Source organism: Lagenorhynchus albirostris, chromosome X, assembly GCF_949774975.1.
Source record: "Lagenorhynchus albirostris chromosome X, mLagAlb1.1, whole genome shotgun sequence".
In the NCBI taxonomy this organism is placed as follows: domain Eukaryota; kingdom Metazoa; phylum Chordata; class Mammalia; order Artiodactyla; family Delphinidae; genus Lagenorhynchus; species Lagenorhynchus albirostris.
Genome location: NC_083116.1, coordinates 98,050,381 through 98,074,378, shown reverse-complemented (window position 1 = coordinate 98,074,378; position 23,998 = coordinate 98,050,381). Strand labels below are relative to the sequence as shown.

Below are 23,998 nucleotides of genomic sequence, written 5' to 3'. Positions count from 1 at the left end.
TTCTTGCACTAGAATTAACTAAAATAAAAGCCAATATATGTAAACTGCTGTATTCACAAAGCTTGTGTGTGCCTCAGCTCAGGACTTTTTTTCGGAACAATTTCTGAGTAGATGTTAACATTATTGCCCAGGGGATTTTTGCAGAAACTAACACCTGTGGCCAGCGATTTGTTCTGTAAGTGAATATTGAAACACCCGCGTCTGAGTAAATATCAACAACTTTTTTTGCACTTAACGTATTTACCTGAAACTTTGTTCACGTCTTACTAAAGCATTCTGATATTTCATTAGAACAGGATAGGCGGTATAGCAGGCACCTCTGTGCAGGGGAACAGAACATCTATTACAAATATGCCATGTTTCACTGTGCTTTCCCCTGGAAGAGCAGACTCTATACTTTCTGGCGGCATTTTTTATTTTAGTCCTGTGGGTATCATTTCCTCTAGAAGATGTTCGTTTATTTTACCTGGTGGTCGACAAGGTGGGTCTTTGCAGGGGGCTCTTTCAGAAACGCCACAAGGAGGACCAGGTGCGGGACTACCACTACGTTCACCAGGATGGTCAGTTAACCATTCTCTACCTACTGCTAACAAAAATTGCTTGTAAGACTTTTTATTCTGTGCACTAAGGCTACAATATTTTTTTTTTTTGGCGGTACGCGGGCCTCTCACTGTTGTGGCCTCTCCCGTTGCAGAGCACAGGCTCCGGACGCGCAGGCTCAGCGGCCATGGCTCATGGGCCCAGCCGCTCTACGGCATGTGGGATCCTCCCGGACCGGGGCACAAACCCATGTCCCCTGCATCGGCAGGAGGACTCTCAACCACTGCGCCACCAGGGAAGCCCAGGCTACAATAAATTTTAAACGCATTGAATACCCCACAATTAATCAAATAGAAACCCACTTTCTTATACCATTTTCGAGTTTTCCAGAGGATATTGAGGTTTGCCAGATATTGATCAGATCGATCAGCTCCTTTCATATATTTGTCGTACTCTAATATACAAGTGGGCTTAGTTATCTGATGTCCAGTCCTCCTAACTTTCCTGTAGATGCTGTGGAGGAGTCATGAATAATGTCGCCATGCGGACTAACCTCTTGTCTTTCCATATAAGAAGAATCACTTCTCCCTTCTGTAAGAATGTCATTTCTCCCCTCTGTAGATTTTTAGCTTTCTCCTTTAATTGGTTTGGTAGACCACGACTCTCTCTTATAGTCCCACAAACTCTGGTTTTATTTTTCAACAATATTTCAGATGTGGACACACTGTTGTAATGATTGTCTTGGTAAATATGGTGCCATGAACCAAGATAAGGTTGTAGGACCGATAATATTGTTTCTTGCAGTTTCTTTCCTTCACCCATGTAAATCTCAAGGTTGCGTATATATCCGGTTTCACTTTTGCTAAGCACCCTGACCAAAATTCCATATCTTGTAAGTTTTCCGGGATTATAGGTTTTGAATCTGAGTCGTCCTCTCCACTTTATCTTTGCCTCCTCAAGTGATAGCTCTTGTTTAGGTATATAGATCAGTTAAAATTTGGGTAGAAAATAATCCAGAAGAGGTTTAAGTTTTGAAATTCTGTCTGCAGGAAGTGGAGTTTCCGAGTTATCGTTAAAGTGAAGAAATGTCATCATTTGTTTGAACCTTCTTCTCGTCATAATCTTTGGAAAGATAGGTGTTTCAAGTAAGGGATCAGTTGACCAGTATTCTTTCCAGTGTGACTTTATTTGTCCCATCAAAATTATTAATCCAAGAAACTTCTTCATGTCACTATTGGTTACATCAGTTCATTTTAAAGCCTTATACATTTTATACGATTTTTCATTCTGTTGGTGATACAGGTTCGTTTGAGAAGCGATCAACTCGAAAAAGTCGTTACCAAAGATTGTTATTTCACTAACACTTTGTGTGTTATTAGTCAATAGTTACACCTGACACTCCTATAAAGTCTAATCTCCATGAAATGTTGTCTTCAAATCCACTCTTCTGTAGAAGTAAAGAAGCATTCTCCAGCACCATGAGTTTCACTTTCCATATCAGAATCAATCACTAAGGTTTTTTTTGTCTTCTTGTTGGTCTAATATTCACATCGTCTGAATCAGAACTATATTCTGAAGAACTGTCATCTTCTTAGACACTAGTATATATATATCGCTTGGACAATCAGAAATTATCTGCCTAAAATTCACCGAAAAATTCTTCTTCAAACTTTCATGTGTCATTTTTTAAAATTTTACGGTAATAAATTGTGTTCATAGCATACATAAGGTTGGAACAAAAACCTAACGGATCAAAATGTGAGTGATAACGACAATCATAAGTTGTATAATGAACGCTTGATCAATTTTAAGCTCTAACAACTTCACATAGTGATGTTAAAAAATAATTAAAAAAAAGTCTTCTCCCATGGGCAAACAGAAGGTATATTGTTGCCCTAGAAATACAAAATGTAGTTAGTTTGAAAGCAAATAGCTTTTATTTTTACTTCTATTTTTAAAAGTTATTATTTCTGTGAGAAAGTTTGTCTGGTGCCCTTAAGGATGATGCTGTTTCTGTTTGAGGAAAAAAAAGATGGAGGGACATGCTATATTTCCTTGAAAGCAGACATCTCAGATGCAAGAAATATTGAAGTGTACTGCAGAATTTTCTGGCTGTGTGGCTCGTGAATTGCCATGGGGGCCAGGAGCATTGCAAACTGTGAAATGGAATGCTGGCTACTGTTAAGTGCTAAAATACACGAGGTCAAGGAGAAAAACCTAAAGCGCTAAGCTTTACAAAGAAAGGAGGGTCTAGGAACTTGAGATCAAATAAAGAGATGCCCACCGACAGTCCTCTCCCTGAAGTCTGCAGTGTAAGGCAGGAAGGAACCCTTGGTGGCGTGAGGCAGAGGAGTTATTCTGGAGAGGAAAGGGGTCTAGGCCCCAGGGTGGGAAAAGGGGCTATCCTTGGCTAGAAGAGGGTGGAGCCTTCAACTCTGTGTGGGTTACCTGTATGGTTTGGGGGAGATTCTTTAACCTCTCCTGAACCCATTTTCTTCTGTGGACAGTTGGGATGGTAATACTGCCCAGGCATGTAGTAAGGATTAAATAACTCGATCTTCCTGATTGTGCTATGTGCCTCTAATACTTGGGTTTTGGCTGGCATCTGAATTTTGAGCGTATCAAGTGTGATCTGGTGTATGTTGGTCCTAAAAAATGGTAGTTCTAATGAAAAGAGACAAGCTGTAAGGTTCAAAGTCCTTGCACTCACGGAGGGGATTTTAGTTTCTCATTTGGCACAGTATTCTGGAGGTGACAGCCATGGTTCCTCTGGCCACTTGGTGGTACGTGCATGATACTACGTATTTTGTGGCACAAAATGATGGTGGCCAGAGCCTTGGTAGGAGACAGGGTAAGTCCAGTCGGGTGATTTTCCTTACCTGATAGAAGTTATAGTTTGCAGATTTCACAGCACGATTTCCATTTGAAAAAGGAAGGTAAGACTCTGGTATTTCACCAAGAAAGGGAGGCCAGTTGGAACCTGCAGGATTGAGCGGAGAGCTAGAACAGAGTTGAGGTGTTGCCTTGACCAACGGTGGAACCCAACGTGTCACCTGTAAGATAAGGGTGAGCAGATGGACTGGATGAGTGGTTCTCTCACCTGGAAGGCTTGTTAAAACACCAATTGCTGGACCCCATCCCCAAGAGAGTCTGATTCAGCAGGTTTGGGGTGGGGCCTGAGAATGTTTCCAACAAGGTCCCAGATGATGCCGATTCTGCTGGTCCCGGGGCCACATTTGACACTGTACTAGATTATCTCTAAAGGTCATTGCCACCTCTGAACCAATTAAGCATGGCCAATTGCTTAAGGAGAAGGGACCCCACATGGCCAAGAGAAGCTGCAGCCCTCTACACTCCAGTGCACAATCAGGGTCCTGTCCAAAGAGTGATCCTCCAGCAGGAATGGGAATTTTCATTTCCTATGAGCAGATCCTTAAGCATCTGCACTTAAGGATGTCTTGCTAGTGTTACAACAGCTTTTTATCAGATCCACCTGTGTTACAGGTTAAGTCAAGGCACAAAGTGGGCAGAAGACTGAGGTCGTCTGAAGAGGTGGAGGTACCCAGATATTGGTTGTGCTGGGGCCCCTGAAAAACCAAGGGGTAGACCTTGGGTGTAGATGGGCCCATTTGGGCCTAAAATATCTACATGGTGTAGAGACAAAGAGAAATTAAAGCCCCCGCTCCGCCCCACTTCTCACAAGCCATGACTGACTTCATTGGCAAACTCACCCAGTCAAGGATTAGCGTCCCATTGTCTCAAGGAAAAGAACTATTATCCTGTCAGCCGGGTATGGCTGGGGTGTCATCCTATGAGATAGCTTCCCAATGCATGCGCTTATGGTTTTGAATTCTAGCATTCTGCGGTACTTAATTTTTTTCATTACTCTCAGAACACATGAACACATTTTACTACTACTTACGTGTCAAAAGTTGTTTTTAACGGCCAGAGCGAGCTAGACTTGGAAGCTTATGTTCAGTTGGAGAACCTCCAGCTGACCTCCACTAGCACTGAGACTCCTTAAGTCTTAGTTAGATCCCACTACTGAAATCGGGTTTGACCGTTTTCCCTAGTGCCCTTGCCCCATTCATGTACAAAAGCCCTCAGTTGTGAAACATTACATCGGAGGGGGGTGTGTTAGAAATGTGTTAGCTCAGTGACTTCACAGCCTCGTTCTCTCTTTCCTTCTGCCAACAGCTGATTGGCATGCTGCTGGCCTGCTGTCTGTCTCGGTTCATCACGGCCAACCAGTATGAGATGGTGTAAGAAGGTGAGTGATGGTGGGGGGAGGTTACATCTAGGATTCTCCCTTTGGGGCACATACTCCCCTTCGAAGGGACAAGAGTGCTGCCTGGCCACTTCACTCTTTGATCTCGGTGGCACTTGGCCACATGCCGAAGCCTCATTTCTGTGGTGCTGGGGAGGAGATGTGAGCACTGCTCTGGAAAACGTCGGAATGCTCTCTTCACCTTGTTACCTTATTTTAAGGCCTTATTAATGGTGAGTCACTCACATGTTTTAATTTCTCTTAGTCTTTCAAGAATGATGGAAGGAGAGACCCGTTTTCGAAAGGAACTGCAGCAACCTTTGAAAGACTTCCAAAGAATGTTAGAGCACAGTACATAATACACCTGTCCTAACACCCTCACCCCGTGCAACTGACACTCCCACACAGTCTCTGCTCCATCTTTGAGCCTGCATCATGCGTAGCATCCCATCTTGTGAAGCCCTGTTGTGCCGGAGTGTAGCCAGGTTCCCTGCATCTAGTCCTAGGGGACCCCACCCAAGGCTCTGTGTGTGCCACCTCCTCCATCTGTACTTGGTCCAACTGCAGCTCATTGTAGGTGACTGGTTCTCCATACCATCACTGGCCCTGCATGTAGTGTGGGAGGCTCCTGTTAGCCCTTGATCATGATCGATAAATGCCGCACCCCCCTAGATGTAGATAAGCAGATAGCTACCTGTTCTTTTGGCTTAATCTCCTTTGGTTGGGTTTTCCCTTTTACTAAGGCTCTTGCCTGCCTTCTTCAGGCTGCCTAGGACATGTAAAGAGATGCATTGGTAATTGTCCATGAGGAGAAAAAGGCACGTGTCATGCACGAAGGAAATTGTCGAGCTTTGGGTGGCATCCTTGCTCCTTACTGTTACATGCCTGGGAACTTATAGACAGTTTAGTGCACCTGTATAATCCTTTTACAAAGCTGTATTGTTGCTTCCTGTGAAGGAAATAATATTACTTCTGTTTTTCCCCAATTAACTGCTATTGTTACTTTACTTCTTTCTATATTTTTTCTTTGCATTGACATTACAGACATTGAGGACCTCATCAAATGAATTTAAAAATGAGTGTGAAGGGGGAACAATAGTCAAAATATTTTTAAAAGATCCTAAAAAACAATTCCTCTGTCTCGCATGCCAACAAGAATGCATTGATATTGTGAACATTTGTGATACATGTGTTAATAAATAGTCATTACAAATTGCTGTGCTCTGGTTTTGTTCTTTGGTTAAGTTTTTAAACACATTTCTATATTCCATCTTGTTCCACAGGGGATTGGAGGTGGACCACCTTACACAATGACACATCTCCCCATACAAGCTCCCACTCCACTGAAATAGCATGGGGCAGTGTAAAAATTGAAGGGTTAGATTTTTTTTAATGGACATTCCAGGAACTTGAATCACTTATCATAAACAGGATGTACTGTTGGATGCAAACATAGACCCTTCATATTTCAGGCTAGAGGAAGATTTCAGAGTTTTTTAAGTCTGGATGTCATTTTAAAAAAAGGAAATGAGCATGTATTCTTCCTTTTATTGTTCCTAACGAGCATGTATTCTACCCTTCCTTCCTTCTTCTCTGGATTGAATAAACTGTCTAGAGAAGAGATGACATCATACCATTCAGTTGTCCCAATGCCCTGGCTTGTACTAAACTATGAAATCCTTACGCTTGATTTAAAGAGCATTTTAGCAATAGGTGCAGTATATATTATCTGCAATCTATTTTTTCCTTCTTAATGAACCATCCTTAAAAACTAGTAAAAGCATTTATTGATCTGTCCCCAAATAAGTGGATTAAAAAGCTCCCTCTTCTCTGTAATTGGGATGGAGATGGTGTTTTAACTATATGCATTTATTAGCCTGAACTCTGCCTGAGGTAAACCCTAAAAGGCTTATGAAGGCTACTGACCCACACCTTCAGATACTGCCTCGTCAAAAGGTCAGCATTTTTAGAGAGTTAAGTAGATCTCTTCTATGGAAACATATGTAGCCCAAAACTTTTCAAAGTTTCATTTAAATTTCTATTCTATAATAAAATGAGGCTTTTCTGTAAAATCCTACATAGAGTCCCACCCAGGGTTCACCTTTTTGCAAACTATGCATTCGGCAGTATACTGATACAAATATTGTTATACTTTGGTAAACAAGAAATCTATACACTTTCTAAATTGAATTCAGATCTCACCATTATATAATTTCAATGTGAAACATTTGACTAAGGTTGATTTGACTTTAAAACTATAAAATATTGATATTTCTGACCTTGCTCAGAAATAAGGTATATTTAGCTTTAGATGGTACTGCTGAACATTATTCCAAAGTCGTATACTAATTCATACTCCCACCACAGTGTAGAAAAGTTCTAGTTGTTCCACATCCTCACCAACACTTGTTATTCTCAGACTTACGTTTTAGCCATTCGGTGTGCATGGTGGTATCTCAGTTTGCCTTCCCATTACGATTAGAGATACCGAACACTCAGTCTGTCGTTGACCACCTTGATGTCCTCCTCCATTTTTTTGTTTTGGCTGCACCACGAGGAATGGGGGATCTTAGTTCCCCGACCCACTGGATCAAACCTGTGCCCCCTGCAATGGAAGCATGGAGTCTTAACTATTGGACTGCCTGGGAAGTCCCAATAGCCTCTTTTATGAGGTGTTCAAGTCTTGTGTGTTTTAAAAAATTCAGTTATCTTAATTGATTTGTAGGAATTCTTTATGTATTTGTGATGCAAATCCTTACTTGGATGTGTTTATTACAAATACTTTCTCTCAGCCTGTCATTTGACTTTTCACATACAGTCAATTCTTTTTTTTCCAGCTTCACCAAGATATATTTGATATAATATTGTGTAGGCTTGAGGTGTACAAGGTGATGACTTGATCCACTGCAAAATGATTACCATAGTAGGATTAGTTAACACCTCCATCACCTCAATTACCATTTCTTTTTTGTGGCAAGAACATTTAAGATCTACTCTCTTAGCAACTTCCAAGTATATAATACAGTATTGTTAACTATAGTCATCATGCTGAACTATAGTTCTGATCCCCAGAACTTGTGCATCTCATAACTGGATGTTGGTAACCCTTTGATATCTCCCCATCTCCCCCACCTCCCAGCCACTGGTAACCACCATTCTACTCTGTTTCTCTGAGTTTGTTTTTTTTTGTATTCTACATATATGTGGGATCATACAGTATATCTTTCTCTGACTTATTTTACATAGCATAGTGCACTCAGGTCTATCCATGTTGTTACAAATGGCAGGATTTCTTTTTTCTCATGGGTGAATAATATTCCATTGTATATCTGGATCACATCTTCTTTAATCATTCATCTGTTGATGGACACTTAGGTTGCTTCCATACCTTAGCAATTAAGTAACGCTGCTATGAACATTGGGGTGCGTGTATCTTTTTGAATTAGTGTTTATGTTTCCTTCAGATATATACCAAGGAGTGGGATTGCTGGATCATATGGTAACTCTATTTTTAGTTTTTTGAGGAACCTTCATACTGTTTTCCATACTGGCTGCACCAATTTACATTCCCACCAACAGTGCACAAGGGTTCCCTCTTCTCCACATCCTTGTGTGTGTTCTCTCGTTTCTTTGATAATAGCTGTTCTAACAGGTGTGAGGTGATATGCATTTCCCTGATAACTAGTGATGGTGGGCACTCTCTCAAGTACCTGTTGGCCATTTGTACGTCTTTGGAAAAATGCCTATTCAGATCCTCTGCCCATTTTTTAATTGGATTTTATTTGCTATAGAGTTGTAGGAGTTCCTTATATATCAATATTTTGGACATTAATGCCTTATATGTAGTTTGCAAATATTTTCTCCCACTCTGTAGGTTGCCTTCTCATTTTGGTGACTGTATCTGTTGCTGTGCAGAAGCTTTTTACCTTAATGTGTAGTCCCACTTGTTTATTTTTGCTTTTTTGTGTGCTTTTGGTTTCATATCCAAACATTCGTTGCTAAGACCAATGTAAAGGATCTTTTTCTTTATGTTTTTTCTGGACTCTATTTTTTAAATTCCCATATGTTACATTCTCCATGGTTCCCAAGTTGCTTTAACAGAACAAGTGGAGCTGAGTTAGCTGAAGGTGTGTGTGAAGTTCTACTTCCTTGCTCAAGAAGTAGGCTACAACTGAGCTTTTGGTTACAGGACAAGCATGCCTACTCATAATAACGAGCAAGAAATCTAAGCCAGTACCTTGAGAGGGTAGGGATTGTTTTCACTTAATAGATGAAGGTACTAAGACTTCTAAGAGTCGTGATCTTCCAAACCCAGTGTCCACGACAGCTGAAATACCAGAATGTGCTTACATTGCAAAGCTAGAATTTCTACTCCATATATGAGTACCATTTCACACAAATTAATCATGGAAATACCCACTGCTTGTCTACCAGTGCACACGTGATCAACGGGTAAACGTAGAGTAGCCAATCCACTTGGAGATAATTACAAGGGATTCTATAACTACCCACTTCCTTTAACATAATAGCATTTCATTTCAAAAGATTATATAAATAGTAAAATTTCAAGCTGCCTTAAATTTTTTTTTACACTTTACTGTATGTATTTTAAATCTCAATAGAACTTTTGAAATAAAAGGTGAAAAGAAAACGTATCATGAGAACTTCTAGTTCCCAAATTAAATTCCTGTGAAATATTCCAAAGTCACTTTTCACCAGTTACTACTTGGTGAAAGTAGTTTTCTAGACTACTCTACCTTGGTATCAGGAAGTGCCTCATTCTTCTACTTTCAGACTGGACATACCCATCCCAGTCCCTGAAGTTTAAATTGCTAATAAGCAAGAAGTAGGGTGACATTAAGAAGTAGGGTAAATGAGAGAAATGCAAATCAAAACTACAATGAGGTATCACCTCACACCAGTCAGAATGGCCATCATCAAAATATCTACAAACAATAAATGCTGGAGAGTGTGTGGAGAAAAGGGCACCCTCCTACACTGTTGGTGGGAATGTAAATTGGTACAGCCACTCTGGAGAACAGTATGGAGGTTCCTTATACTAAAAATAGAACTACCATATAACCCAGCAGTCCTACTCCTGGGCATATATCCAGAGAAAACCATACTTCAAAAAGATACATGCACCCCAGCATTCATTGCAGCAGTACTTACAATAGCTAAGACATGGAAGCAACCTAAATGTCCTTCAATGGATGAATGGATAAAGAAGATATGGTACATACATACAATGGAATATTACTCAGCCATAAAAAAGAACGAAATAATGCCATTTGCAACAACATGGATGACCTAGAGATTGTCATACTGAGTGAAGTAAGTCAGACAAATATATGATATTGCTTATATGTGGAATCTAAAAAAAAGGTACAAATGAACTTATTTACAAAATAGAGATGTAGAAAACAAACTTATGGTTACCAAAGGGGAAGGGGGGAGGAGGGATAAATTGGGAGATTGGGATTGACATACACACACTACAATGTATAAAATAGATAACTAATAAGGACCTACTGTATAGCACAGGGAACTCCTCTCAATACTCTGTGATGACCTATATGGAAAAAGAATCTAAAAGAAAAACAAACTGTCATGAAGAACCCAGGGGTAAGATGGGAATAAAGACACAGACCTACTAGAGAATGGACTTGAGGATATGGGGAGGGGGAAGGGTAAGCTGTGACAAAGTGAGGGAGTGGCATGGACATATATACACTACCAAACGTAAAATAGATAGCTAGTAGGAAGCAGCCGCATAGCACAGGGAGATCAGCTCGGTGCTTTGTGACCACCTGGAGGGGTGGGATAGGGAGGGTAGGAGGGAAGGAGACGCAAGAGGGAAGAGATATGGGAACATATGTATAACTGATTCACTTTGTTATAAAGCAGAAACTAACACACCATTGTAAAGCAATTATACTCCAATAAAGATGTTTAAAAACAAACAAAAACACTTGCCCAAATTAATGAAGTTCTCCACTGTCAACCCTAGCAGGTGCATGGAATTAAACAATTACAGTGGATATATGTGTATGTATAACTGATTCACTTTGCTATACAGCAGAAACTAACAACATTGTAAATCAACTGTAGTCCAATAAAAATTAATTTTAAAAAAAGTAGGGTAAATTAAGTGCCAGTCAACAATAACGGTGTCTCAGAAAAGGCCTGATAAATGCTAATATCACCACTGCACTAACGTGGACATATTTAGTGAGAAGAGCCATGTGGAAGCATTGCCAGGATGGGAGTCCAGAGACTAAGTCTCAGCTTAGACCTCAGAATTTCCTAGGACACTTGTGTAAGCCTCTTAAATGCTTAACAATTCTTCTTCCTCATCTACAAAATGATAAGGATGGCTAGATGTTTCTGAAGACTCTCAAAATTACTTGGCTATCTTATAGCTCAATGATTGGTCAGTCCAATGACCACCCTAGTACTTTGAGGTTTCGTCGGAACTAAGACGGTTCGGAGTCAAGTCAGACCTCACCAAGCAGAGGGCGATCCCACCAACATCCACAAAGCGTTTATGGGATGCCACACATACACACCATTGTCAGCAAAATTTATGGAAGATCACATTTCTAAGTGAACGTCATCTCTTAGATTTAAGTATTTTTACCTTTTTACATGAGTTACTGCCTGAGGAAGAAATTCATACAATTTTGAAAGCATGAACCAAAATGCAGACTACACGAATTATAAATTTGTAGAATTAGGAATAACGGAAACGATAAATAAAATACAACAAAGTAATATTGAAACATGTCCTCTACCAGGGAAGGATTAACAGGGAAGAAATTATTTAACAGGTACAGAAAATGAACTATCAATTTTAGCAAAATTGGAGTACAATGGGCCAGATTTACCCTCCTGCCTAAAATAACCAAACACCAGGCAAAATACATGAAACAACAGTTTTGAAGACACTGAAATCAGACACAGAAGAATAGTAATCCCTGAGAGACAGGAAACAAAGAAGGTGAGCGCTGTGGTTCCCTCAGCTTACCGACTTGAGAGCATTTCCAGGTTGTGATATAGGGAGAGGAAACATCCTGAGGCAGAATCCCTGAGTTGAGGAGACAAACCTCAGTGTCCAGGGAGACCAAAGCAGCTAGAGTTTACAGGACAGAGTACTGGAGAGGAGAGCTGCACAGAAAACTCCAGAGATCACAGAGGAACTCCCTTAAATATTCAGTAGAATAGGGATTGGTGCATGTATGTGGGAAAGCTACCAGAGACTGGTGGAAGAGACACCCTAAATGTTACAGCGAAACAGTACTTGGGGCTCACATAGGTACAGGGATAGTGCCTATACACAACAGCAAGTCTAGAAAAACTCACAATTTCACAGGGCATTGGGCAGAGTACTCAAAGGGGTCTGAGACATAGTTCAGTTACTTCAAAACCATTTAATAACCTTAAGTCTTTTATTTAAGATTTGTCGGGGGGATCAGAGCCTTGTTTATCCTAAGGCTAATTATTCCCCACTACTGAGGCAAGTACTGGATATTTTTGTATTCCTGTAAGTACACAATTGCCCAAGTTGGTTGAAAACTATAAACTGACAGATCCAAGAAGCTTAACAAACCCCAAGTACAAAAAACATGAAGAAAACTACGTTAAGGAACATATCATAAGCAAATTGTATAAAATCAGTGATAAAAAGAAAAATTTTTAATTCACCTAGAGGAAAAAGAGGTGATGCGCAGAAAACAAAGATAAGGATGACTTCTGTTTGGAAAGAAAAACGTAAAGTAAGAAGACAGCTGCAAGTGACCAAATGTTTATGTCCCTCCAAAATTCTTATGTTGAAATCCTACCCCCAAGGTGATGGTATTAGGAGGTGATTAGGTCATAAGGGTGAAGCCCTCATGAATGGGATTGTGCCCTTATAAAAGAAGCCTCAGAGAGCTCCCTAGCCCTTTCAACCATGTGAGGCTGCAGTGAAAACATGGCTGTCCATGAAGCAGAAAGTGGGCCAGATATTCACCAGACAATGAATCAGCTGGTACCTTTATCTTGGACATCCCAGCCTCCAGAACTGTGAGAAATAAGTGTTTGTATTTAAGCCACACAGTGTATGGTATTTTTGTTATAGCAGCTGGAGCAGACTAAGCCAACAATGGAACAGCAGCTTTAAAGTACTGAAAGGAAAAAAACAAACAAATAACCCAGAATTCTTTACTCAGCAAAAATATCTTTCAAGGTACAGGGAAATAAAGACATTTTCAGATATAAAAAAATCTGAAAGAATTCACCACCAGTAGACCCACACTGTAAGAAATGTTAAGGGAGGTCCTTTAGGCAAAAGAAAAATGATACTAGATGGAAATATGTATCTATTCAAAATAATAAAGAGCACCAGAAGTGATAACTACCTGGGTAAATATAAGACTTTTTCTGGGACTTCATCGATGGTCCAGTGGTTAAGACTCCACACTTCCACTTCACGGGGCACGGGTTCAATCCCTGGTCGGGGAAGTTCCACATGCTGTGTGGTGTGGCCAAAAAGAACCAAACAAACAAAAATCCAAACTGAATAGAGACTATTTAAATATAAACAATAGAGAGAATGCTAGATATCAAAACTTATATGATATGACCCAGTTGTAGTCAAATAAAAATTAATATCATTACAAAACATTGTAAATCAACTATACTTCAATAAAAAATAAAATATCATTAAATGTAAAAAAAGACTGTTATTTAATAAATTTAAAAGATAATTGACTATTTAAACAAAAATAATAGCAATGTAGCATGGGTTGTATAATATATGTAAAACAAAACGTATAACAATAGCAAAAAGATTAGGAGAGGAAATATGGAAGAACACTATAGTAAGGCTCCTTCAATATATGTGAAGTGGCACAATATCACTTGTAGGTTAGACTGTGATTAATTAAAGATATATATTGTAACTCCAAAAGCAACCAATAAAATTTTAAAGGTTATAATTAGTAAGTCATTAGGTAGGATAAAATAGGATTTTAAAAGTATTCAATTTAGAGACGAGGGGAAGATGGTGGAAAGTAAGAGGCGGAGATCACCTTCCTCCCCACAGATACACCAGAAATACATCTACACGTGGAACAACTGCTACAGAACACCTACTGAACACTGGCAGAAGACCTCAGACCTCCCAAAAGGCAAGAAACTCCCCACGTACCTGGGTAGGGCAAAAGAAGAAAGAGTAAACAGAGACAAAAGGATAGGGACGGGACCTGCACCAGTGGGAGGGAGGTGGGAAGGAGGAAAGGATTCCACACACTAGGAAGCCCCTTCGCGGTCAGAGACGGTGGGTGGCAAAGGGGGGAAGCTTCGGAGCTACGGAGGAGAGCACAGCAACAGGAGTGCGTAGGGCAAAGCGGAGAGGTTCCCACACAGAGGATCGGTGCCGACCGGCACTCACCAGCCGGAGAGGCTTGTCTGCTCACCCGCTGGGGCGGGCGGGGCAGGGAGCTGAGGCTCGGGCTTCGGTCAGAGCGCAGGGAGAGGTTGGCGGCGTGAACACAGCCTGCAGGGGGTTAGTGCCCCACAGCTAGCCGGGAGGGAGTCCGGGGAAAAGTCTGGACCTGCCGAAGAGGCAAGAGACTTTTTCTTCCCTCTTTCTTATCTGGTGCGTGAGGAGAGGGGATTAAGAGCGCTGCTTAAAGGAGCTCCAGAGACGGGCGCAAGCCGCGGCTAAAAGCACGGACCCCAGAGACGGGCAGGAGACGCTAAGGCTGCTACTGCTGCTGCCACCAAGAAGCCTGTGTGCGAGCACAGGTCACTATCCACACTTCCTTTCTGGGGAGCCTGTGCAGCCCGTCACTGCCGGGTTCCCGGGATCCAGGGACAACTTCCCCGGGAGAACGCACGGCGCGCCTCAGGCTGGTGCAACATTATGCTGGCCTCTGCCGCCGCAGGCTCGCCCCGCACTCCGTGCCCCTCCCTACCCCCACCCTGGCCTGAGTGAGCCAGAGCCCCCGAATCAGCTGCTACTTTAACCCCGTCCTGTCTGAGCGAAAAACAGACGCCCTCCGGCGACCTACACGCAGAGACGGGGCCAAATCCAAAGCTGAGCCCCTGGGAGCTGTGAGAACAAAGAAGAGAAAGGGAAATCTCTCCCAGCAGCCTCAGAAGCAGCGGATTAGAGCTCCACAACCAACTTGATGTACCCTGCATGTGTAGAATACCTGAATAGACAACCAATCATCCCAAATTAAGGAGGTGGACTTCGAGAGCAAGATTTATTATTTTTTCCCCTTTTCCTCTTTTTGTGAGTGTGTATGTGTATGCTTCTGTGTGAGATTTTGTCTGTATAGCTTTGCTTCCACCATTTGTCCTAGGGTTCTGTCAGTTTTTTTTCTTAATAATTATTTTTTAATTTAATAACTTTATTATATTTTACTCTATTTTATCTTCTTTCTTTTTTCCTTCCTCCCACCGTCCCTCCCTCCTTCCTTTCTTTCTTTCCTTATTTCCTTCTTTTCTTCTTTCTTCCTTCCTTCCTTTCTTTCTTACTACTTCTACTAATTCTTCCTCTCTACTTTTTCTCCCTTTTATTCTGAGGCGTGTGGATGAAAGGCTCCTGGTGCTACAGCCAGGAGTCAGTGCTGTGCCTCTCAGGTAGGAGAGCCAACTTCAGGACACTGGTCCACAAGAGACCTCCCAGATCCACATAATATCAAAAGGCAAAAATCTCCCAGAGATCTCCATCTCAACGCCAGCACCCAGCTTCACTCAACGACCAGCAAGCTACAGTGCTGGACACCCTATGCCAAACAACTAGCAAAACAGGAACACAACCCCACCCATTAGCAGAGAGGCTGTCTAAAATCATAATAAGGCCACAGACACCCCAAAACACACCACCAGACATGGATCTGCCCACCAGAGAGACAAGATCCAGCCTCATCCACCAGAACACAGGCACTAGTCCCCTCCACGAGGAAGCCTACACAGCCCACTGAACCAACCTTAGCCACTGGGGACAGACACCAAAAACAAGGGGAACTACAAACCTGCAGCCTGCAAAAAGGAGACCCCAAACACAGTAAGATAACCAAAATGAGAAGGCAGAAAAACACACCGCAGATGAAGGAGCAAGATAAAAACCCACCAGACCTAACAAATGAAGAGGAAATAAAAAGTCTACCTGAAAAAGAATTCAGAATAATGATAGTAAAGATGATCCAAAATCTTGGAAATAGAATAGACAAAATGCAAGAAACATTTAACAAGGACCTAGAAGAACTAAAGATGAAACAAATAATGATGAACAACACAATAAATGAAATGAAAAACACTCCAGATGGGATCAATAGCAGAATAACTGAGGCAGAAGAACGGATAAGTGACCTGGAAGATAAACTACTGGAAATAACTACTTCAGAGCAGAATAAAGAAAAAAAAATGAAAAGAACTGAGGACAGTCTCAGAGACCTCTGGGACAACATTAAACACACCAACATTCGAATTATAGGGGTGGCAAAAGAAGAAGAGGAAAAGTGACTGAGAAAATATTTGAAGAGATTATAGTTGAAAATTTCCCTAATATGGGAAAGGAAATAGTTAATCAAGTCCAGGAAGCACAGAAAGTCCCATACAGGATAAATCCAAGGAGAAATATGGCGAGACACATATTAATCAAACTGTCAAAAATTAAATACAAAGAAAGCATGTTAAAAGCAGCAAGGGAAAAACAACAAACAACACAGAAGGGAATCCCCATAAGGTTAACAGATGATCTTTCAGCAGAAACTTTGCAAGCCATGAGGGAGTGGCAGGACATATTTAAAGTGATGAAGGAGAAAAACCTGCAACCAAGATTACTCTACCCAGCAAGGATCTCATTCAGATTTGATGGAGAAATTAAAACCTTTACAGACAAGCAAAAGCTGAGAGGATTCAGCACCACCAAACCAGCTTTACAACAAATGCTAAGGGAACTTCTCTAGGCAAGAAACACAAGAGAAGGAAAAGACCTACAATAACTAACCCAAAACAATTTAGAAAATGGGAATAGGAACATACATATCGATAATTACCTTAAATGTAAATGGACTAAATGCTCCCACCAAAAGACACAGATTGGCTGAATGGATACAAAAACAATACCCATATATATGCTGTCTACGAGAGACCCACTTCAGACCTAGAGACACATACAGACTGAAAGTAAGGGGATGGCAAAAGATATTCCATGCAAATGGAAACCAAAAGAAAGCTGGAGTAGCAATTCTCATATCAGACAAAATAGACTTTAAAATAAAGACTATTACAAGAGACAAAGAAAGACACTACATAATGATCAAGGGATCGATCCAAGAAAAAGATATAACAATTGTAAATATTTATGCACCCAACATAGGAGCACCTCAATACATAAGGCAAATACTAACAGCCATAAGAGGAGAAATTGACAGTAACACATTCATAGTAGGCGACTTTAACACCCCACTTTCACCAATGGACAGATCATCCAAAATGAAAATAAATAAGGAAACACAAGCTTTAAATGATACATTAAACAAGATGGACTTAACTGATATTTATAGGACACTCCATCCAAAAACAACAGAATAGACACTCAAGTGCTCATGGAACATTCTCCAGGATATATCATACCTTGGGTCACAAATCAAGTCTTCGTAAATTTAAGAAAATTGAAATTGTATCAAGTATCTTTTCTGACCACAACGCTATGAGACTAGGTATCAGTTACAGGAAAAGATCTGTAAGAAATACAAACACATGGAGGCTAAAAAATACAGTACTTAATAACGAAGTGAGCACTGAAGAAATCAAAGAGGAAATCAAAAAATACCTAGAAACAAATGAAAATGGAGACACGACGACCCAAAACCTATGGGATGCAGCAAAAGCAGTTCTAAGAGGGAAGATTATAGCAATACAAACCCACCTTAAGAAAGAGGAAACACCTAAAATAAACAACCTAACCTTGCACTTAAAGCAATTAGAGAAAGAAGAACAAAAAAACCCAAAGTTAGCAGAAGGAAAGAAATCATAAAGATCAGATCAGAAATAAATGAAAAAGAAATGAAGGAAATGATAGCAAAGATAAATAAAACCAAAAGCAGGTTCTTTGAGAAGATAAACAAAATAGATAAACCACTAGCCAGACTCATCAAGAAAAAAAGGGAGAAGACTCAAATCAATAGAATTAGAAATGAAAAAGGAGAAGTAACAACTGACACTGCAGAAATACAAAAGATCATGACAGATTACTATAAGTAACTGTATGCCAATAAAATGGACAATCTGGAAGAAATGGACAAATTCTTAGAAATGCACAACCTGCCAAGACTGAATCAGGAAGAAATAGAAAATATGAACAGACCAATCACAAGCACTGAAATTGAAACTGTGATTCAAAATCTTCCAACAAACAAAAGACCAGGACCAGATGTCTTCACAGGCGAATTCTATCAAACATTTAGAGAAGACCTAACATCTATCCGTCTCAAACTCTACCAAAATATAGCAGAGGGAGGAACACTCCCAAATTCATTCAACAAGGCCACCATCACCTTGATACCAAAACCAAACAAGGATGTCACAATGAAAGAAAACTACAGCCCAGTATCATTGATGAACATAGATGTAAAAATCCTCAACAAAATACTATCAAACAGAATCCAACAGCCCATTAAAAGGATCATACACCACGACCAAGTGGGGTTTACTCCAGGAATGCAAGGATACTACAATATATGCAAATCAATGTGATAAACCATATTAACAAATTGAAGGAGAAAAACAATATGATCATCTCAATAGATGCAGAGAAAGCTTTTGACAAAATTCAACACCCATTTTTGATAAAAAACCCTGCAGGAAGTAGGCACAGAGGGAACGTTCCTCAATATAATGAAAACCATATATAACAAACCCACAGCCAACATCATCTTCAATGGTGAAAAACTGAAAGCATTTCAACTAAGATCAGGAACAAGACAAGGTTGCCCACTCTCACCACTCTTATTCAACATAGTTTTGGAAGTTTTAGCCACAGCAATCAGAGAAGGAAAGGAAATAAAAGGAATCCATATCGGAAAAGAAGAAGTAAAGCTGTCACTGTTTGCAGATGACATGATATTATACACAGAGAATCCTAAAGATGCTACCAGAAAAATACTAGACCTAATCAATGAATTTGGTAAATTTGCAGGATGAAAAATTAATGCACAGAAATCTCTGGCATTCCTATACACTAATGATGAAAAATCTGAAAGTAAAATCAAGAAAACACTCCCATTTACCATTGCAAGAAAAAGAATAAAATATCTAGGAATAATCCTACCTAAGGACACAAAGGACCTGTATGCAGAAAACTATAAGACAATGATGAAAGAAATTAAAAATGATGCAAAAAGATGGAGAGATATACCATGTTCTTGGATTGGAAGAATCAACATTGTGAAAATGACTCTACTACCCAAAGCAATCTACAGACTCAATGCAGTCCCTATCAAAGTACCACAGGCATTTTTCACAGAACGAGAACAAAAAATTTCACAATTTGTATGGAAACACAAAAGACCCCGAATAGCCAAAGCAATCTTGAGAACGAAAAACGGAGCTGGAGGAATCAGGTTCCCTGACTTCAGACCATACTACAAAGCTACAGTAATCAGGACAGTATGGTACTGGCACAAAAACAGAAAGATAGGTCAATGCAACAGGATACAAAGCCCAGAGATAAACCCACGAACATATGGTCACCTTATCTTTGATAAAGGAGGCAGGAATGTACAGTGGAGAAAGGCCAGCGTCTTCAATAAATGGTGCTCCGAAAACTGGACAGGTACATGAAAAAGTATGAGATTAGATCACTCCCTAACACCATACACAAAAGTAAGCTGAAAATGGATTAAAGACCTAAACGTAAGGCCAGAAACTATCAAACTCTTAGAGGAAAACATAGGCAGAACACTCTATGACATAAATCACAGCAAGATCCTTTTTGACCCACCTCCTAGAGAAATGGAAATAAAAACAAAAATTAACAAATGGGACCTAATGAATCTTCAAAGCTTTTGCACAGCAAAGGAAACCATAAACAAGACCAAAAGACAACCCTCAGAATGGGAGAAAATATTTGCAAATGAAGCAACTGACAAAGGATTAATTTCCAAAATTTACAAGCAGCTCAATAACAAAAAAACAAAGAACCCAGTCCAAAAATGGGCAGAAGACCTAAATAGACATTTCTCCAAAGAAGATATACAGACTGCCAACAAACACGTAAAAGAATGCTCGACATCATTAGTCATTAGAGAAATGCAAATCAAAAGTAGAATGACATATCATCTCACACCAGTCAGAATGGCCATCATCCAAAAATCTCGAAACAATAAATGCTGGAGAAGGTGTGGAGAAAAGGGAACACTCTTGCACTGTTGGTGGGAATGTGAATTGGTTCGGCCACTATGGAGAACAGTATGGAGGTTCCTTAAAAAACTACAAATCGAACTACCATATGACCCAGCAATCCCACTACTGGGCATATACCCTGAGAGAACCATAATTCAAAAACAGTCATGTACCAAAATGTTCACTGCAGCTCTATTTACAATAGCCCGGAGACGGAAACAACCTAAGTGCCCATCGTCGGATGAATGGACAAAGGAGATGTGGCACATATATACAGTGGAATATTACTCAACCGTAACAAGAACCGAAATTGAGCTATTTGTAATGAGGCGGAGAGACCTAGAGTCTGTCATACAGAGTGAAGTAAGTCAGAAAGAGAAAGACACATACCGTGTGCTAACACATATATATGGAATCTAAGGGGGAAAATGTCATGAAGAACCTAGGGGTAAGACAGGAATAAAGACACAGACCCACTGGAGAACGGACTTGAGGATATGGGGAGGGGGAAGGGTGAGCTGTGACAGGGCGAGAGAGAGGCATGGACACATATACACTACCAAACGTAAGGTAGATGGCTAGTGGGAAGCAGCCGCACAGCACAGGGAGATCAGCTCGGTGCTTTGGGACCACCTGGAGGGGTGGGATAGGGAGGGTGGGAGGGAGGGAGACGCAAGAGGGAAGAGATATGGGAACATATGTATATGTGTAACTGACTCACTCTGTTATAAAGCAGAAACTAACACACCACTTTAAAGCAATTATACTCCAATAAATGTTAAAAAAAAAAGGAAAACAAAGTATTTAATTTAAAAGGAAGTAGAAAAAAGGAAATTAAGAACAAATGACAGATATGACAAATATAAAATATGTAGCAAGGTGAAATTTTTAAACCTTACTATATCAATAATCACGTTAAATTTTAATGGTTTACATGCCCGAAGTAGAAGGTAGAGATTTTCAAATTGTATTGAAAAACCAAGACCCAACTATATGGTCCCTAGAAGAACACACTTTAACTATAAACGCACAAATAAAAGTAAAAGGATGGAAAAAGATATACTATGCTAACACTGACAAAAAGTTGGAGTGACTATATCACTGTTAGGCAAATTAGATCGCAGAGTAAAGAATATTTCCAGTGTTAGGGAATGTAATTTCATAATAATAAAGGGATCATCAGGAAGAATAACAATCTTGAAAGTTTATGCACCTAATAAATTATGCAAACATGATACAACTACAGCGAGAAATAAACAACTCTAATCTACAATTAGTAGTTGGAGATTTCTATGTCCCTCTCTGAACAATCGATTTTTTAAAGAGAAAAAAAAATCAGCAAAGATATAGTAGACTTGAAGCACAAAATCAACTAACTTTACCAAGATAGAACATATGGGCCGTAAAATAAGTCTCAATAAATTTAAAAAAGATTCAAACCTATACAAAGTATTATCTGACCATAGTGGAATTTAAGTAGGGATCAATAACAGGAAGACCTATGGAAATTCCTCAAATATTTCAAAACTAAACATACTTCTAAATAACCTGTGGCTTAAAGAAGAAATAAAAAAGAGTATTATAGGGCTTCCCTGGTGGCGCAGTAGTTGAGAGTCCAGCTGCCGATGCAGGGGACACGGGTTTGCGCCCCGGTCTGGGAAGATCCCACATGCCGCGGAGCGTTTGGGCCCGTGAGCCATGGACGCTAAGCCTGAGCATCTGGAGCCTGTGCTCTGCAACAGGACAGGCCACAACAGTGAGAGGCCCGTGTACCGCAAAAGAAAAAAAAAATTTATGAGATATTGCAAAAGCAATACTCAGGAGTATATTTAAAGCACTAAATGCCTATATTAAAAAATAATCAAATTTCAACGTTATCTTAAATGTAAATGGACTAAATGCTCCAACCAAAAGAAACAGGCTGAATGGATACAAAAACAGGACCTGTATATTTGCTGCCTACAAGAGATTCACTTCAGATCTAGACACATACAGACTGAAAGTGAAAGGATGGAAAAACATATTCCATGCAAATGGAAATCAAAAGAAAGCTGTAGTGGCAATACTCGTATCTGACAAAATTGACTTTAAAATAAAGACTGTTACAGGAGACAAAGAAGAACACTACATAGTGATCAAAGGATCAATCCAGTAAGATATAACAATTGTAAATATATATGCACCTAACGTAGGAGCACCTTAATATATAATGCAAATGTTGACAGACAGAAAAGGAGAAATTGACAGTAACAGAATAATAGGGGACTTTAGCCCACGACTTACATCAATGGACAGATCATCCAGACGGAAAATCAATAAGGAACACAGGCTTCAAACGACACCTTAGACTAGATGGACTTAACTGATATTTATAGAGCATTCCATCCAAAGGCAGCAGAATACACATTCTTTTCAAGTGCACATAGAACATTCTCCAGGATAGATCCCGTGCTGGGTCACAAAGCAAGTTTCAGTACATTTAAGAAAACTGGGGGGGGACCTTGAAGATGGCGGAAGAGTAAGACGCGGAGATCACCTTCCTCCCCACAGATACACCAGAAATACATCTACACGTGGAACAACTCCTACAGAACACCTACTGAAGGCTGGCAGAAGACCTCAGACCTCCCAAAAGGCAAGAAACTCCCCACGTACCTAGGTAGGGCAAAAGAAAAAAAGAAAAAACAGAGACAAAAGAATAGGGACGGCACCTGCACCAGTGAGAGGGAGCTGTGAAGAAGGAAAAGTTTCCACACACTAGGAAGCCCCTTCGCGGGCGGAGACTGCGGGAGGCGGAGGGGGGGAGCTTCGAAGCCGCGGAGGAGAGCACAGCAATGGGTGCGGAGGGCAAAGCGGGGAGATTCCCGCACAGAGGATCGGTGCCGACCGGCACTCACCAGCCCGAGAGGCTTGTCTGCTCACCCGCCGGGGCGGGCGGGGCTGCGAGCTGAGGCTCTGAGGCTCGGGTTTCGGTTTCGGACGGAGCGCAGGGAGAGGACTGGGGTTGGCGGCTTGAACATAGCCTGAAGGGGTTAGTGCACCACAGCTAGCCGGGAGGGAGTCCCGGGAAAAGTCTGCACCTGCCGAAGAGGCAAGAGACTTTTTCTTCCCTCTTTCTTATCTGGTGCGTGAGGAGAGGGGATTAAGAGCGCTGCTTAAAGGAGCTCCAGAGACGGGCGCGAGCCGCGGCTGAAAGCGCGGACCCCAGAGACGGGCGGGAGATGTTAAGGCTGCTGCTGCCGCCACCAAGGGGCCTGTGTGCGAGCACAGATCACTCTCCACACCCCTCTTCTGCGGAGCCTGTGCAGCCCGCCACTGCCAGGTTCCCGGGATCCAGGGACAACTTCCCCGGGAGAACGCACGGCGCGCCTCAGGCTGGTGCAAAGTCACGCCGGACTTTGCCGCCGCAGGCCCGCCCCGCACTCCGTGCCCCTCCCTCCCCGCCGGCCTGAGTGCGCCAGAGCCCCCGAATCAGCGGCTCTTTTAACCCCGTCCTGTCTGAGCAAAAAACAGACGCCCTCCAGCGACCTACATGCAGTGGCAGGGCCAAATCCAAAGCTGAGCCCCTGTGAGCTGTGAGAACAAAGAAGAGAAAGGGAAATCTCTCCCAGTAGCCTCAGAAGCAGCGGATTAAAGCTCCACAATCAACTTGATATACCCTGCATCTGTGGAATACCTGAATAGACAACCAATCATCCCAAATTAAGGAAGTGGACTTCAGGAGCAAGATCTATGATTTTTTTCCCTATTCCTCTTTTTGTGAGTGTGTATGTGTATGCTTCTGTGTGA

The 23,998-nt window shown here is 41.1% G+C and overlaps 1 protein-coding gene across 2 annotated transcripts in view; it reads left to right on the top strand.

Annotated features, from left to right (window-relative positions):
- TSPAN7 (tetraspanin 7) overlaps nucleotides 1–23,998 on the top strand; it is a 168,787-nt gene that overhangs the window by 131,686 nt on the left and 13,103 nt on the right. The window contains exons 7-8 of one of the 2 annotated variants that reach the window (XM_060138695.1): nucleotides 4,738–4,810; nucleotides 5,073–6,020. In XM_060138695.1, coding sequence (XP_059994678.1) covers nucleotides 4,738–4,806 — 69 coding nt within the window. In that variant the 3' untranslated portion in view covers nucleotides 4,807–4,810; nucleotides 5,073–6,020. Of the gene's footprint in view, nucleotides 1–4,737; nucleotides 4,811–5,072; nucleotides 6,021–23,998 lie in introns of those variants that run through there. The other variant, XM_060138696.1, reaches the window with a different exon arrangement.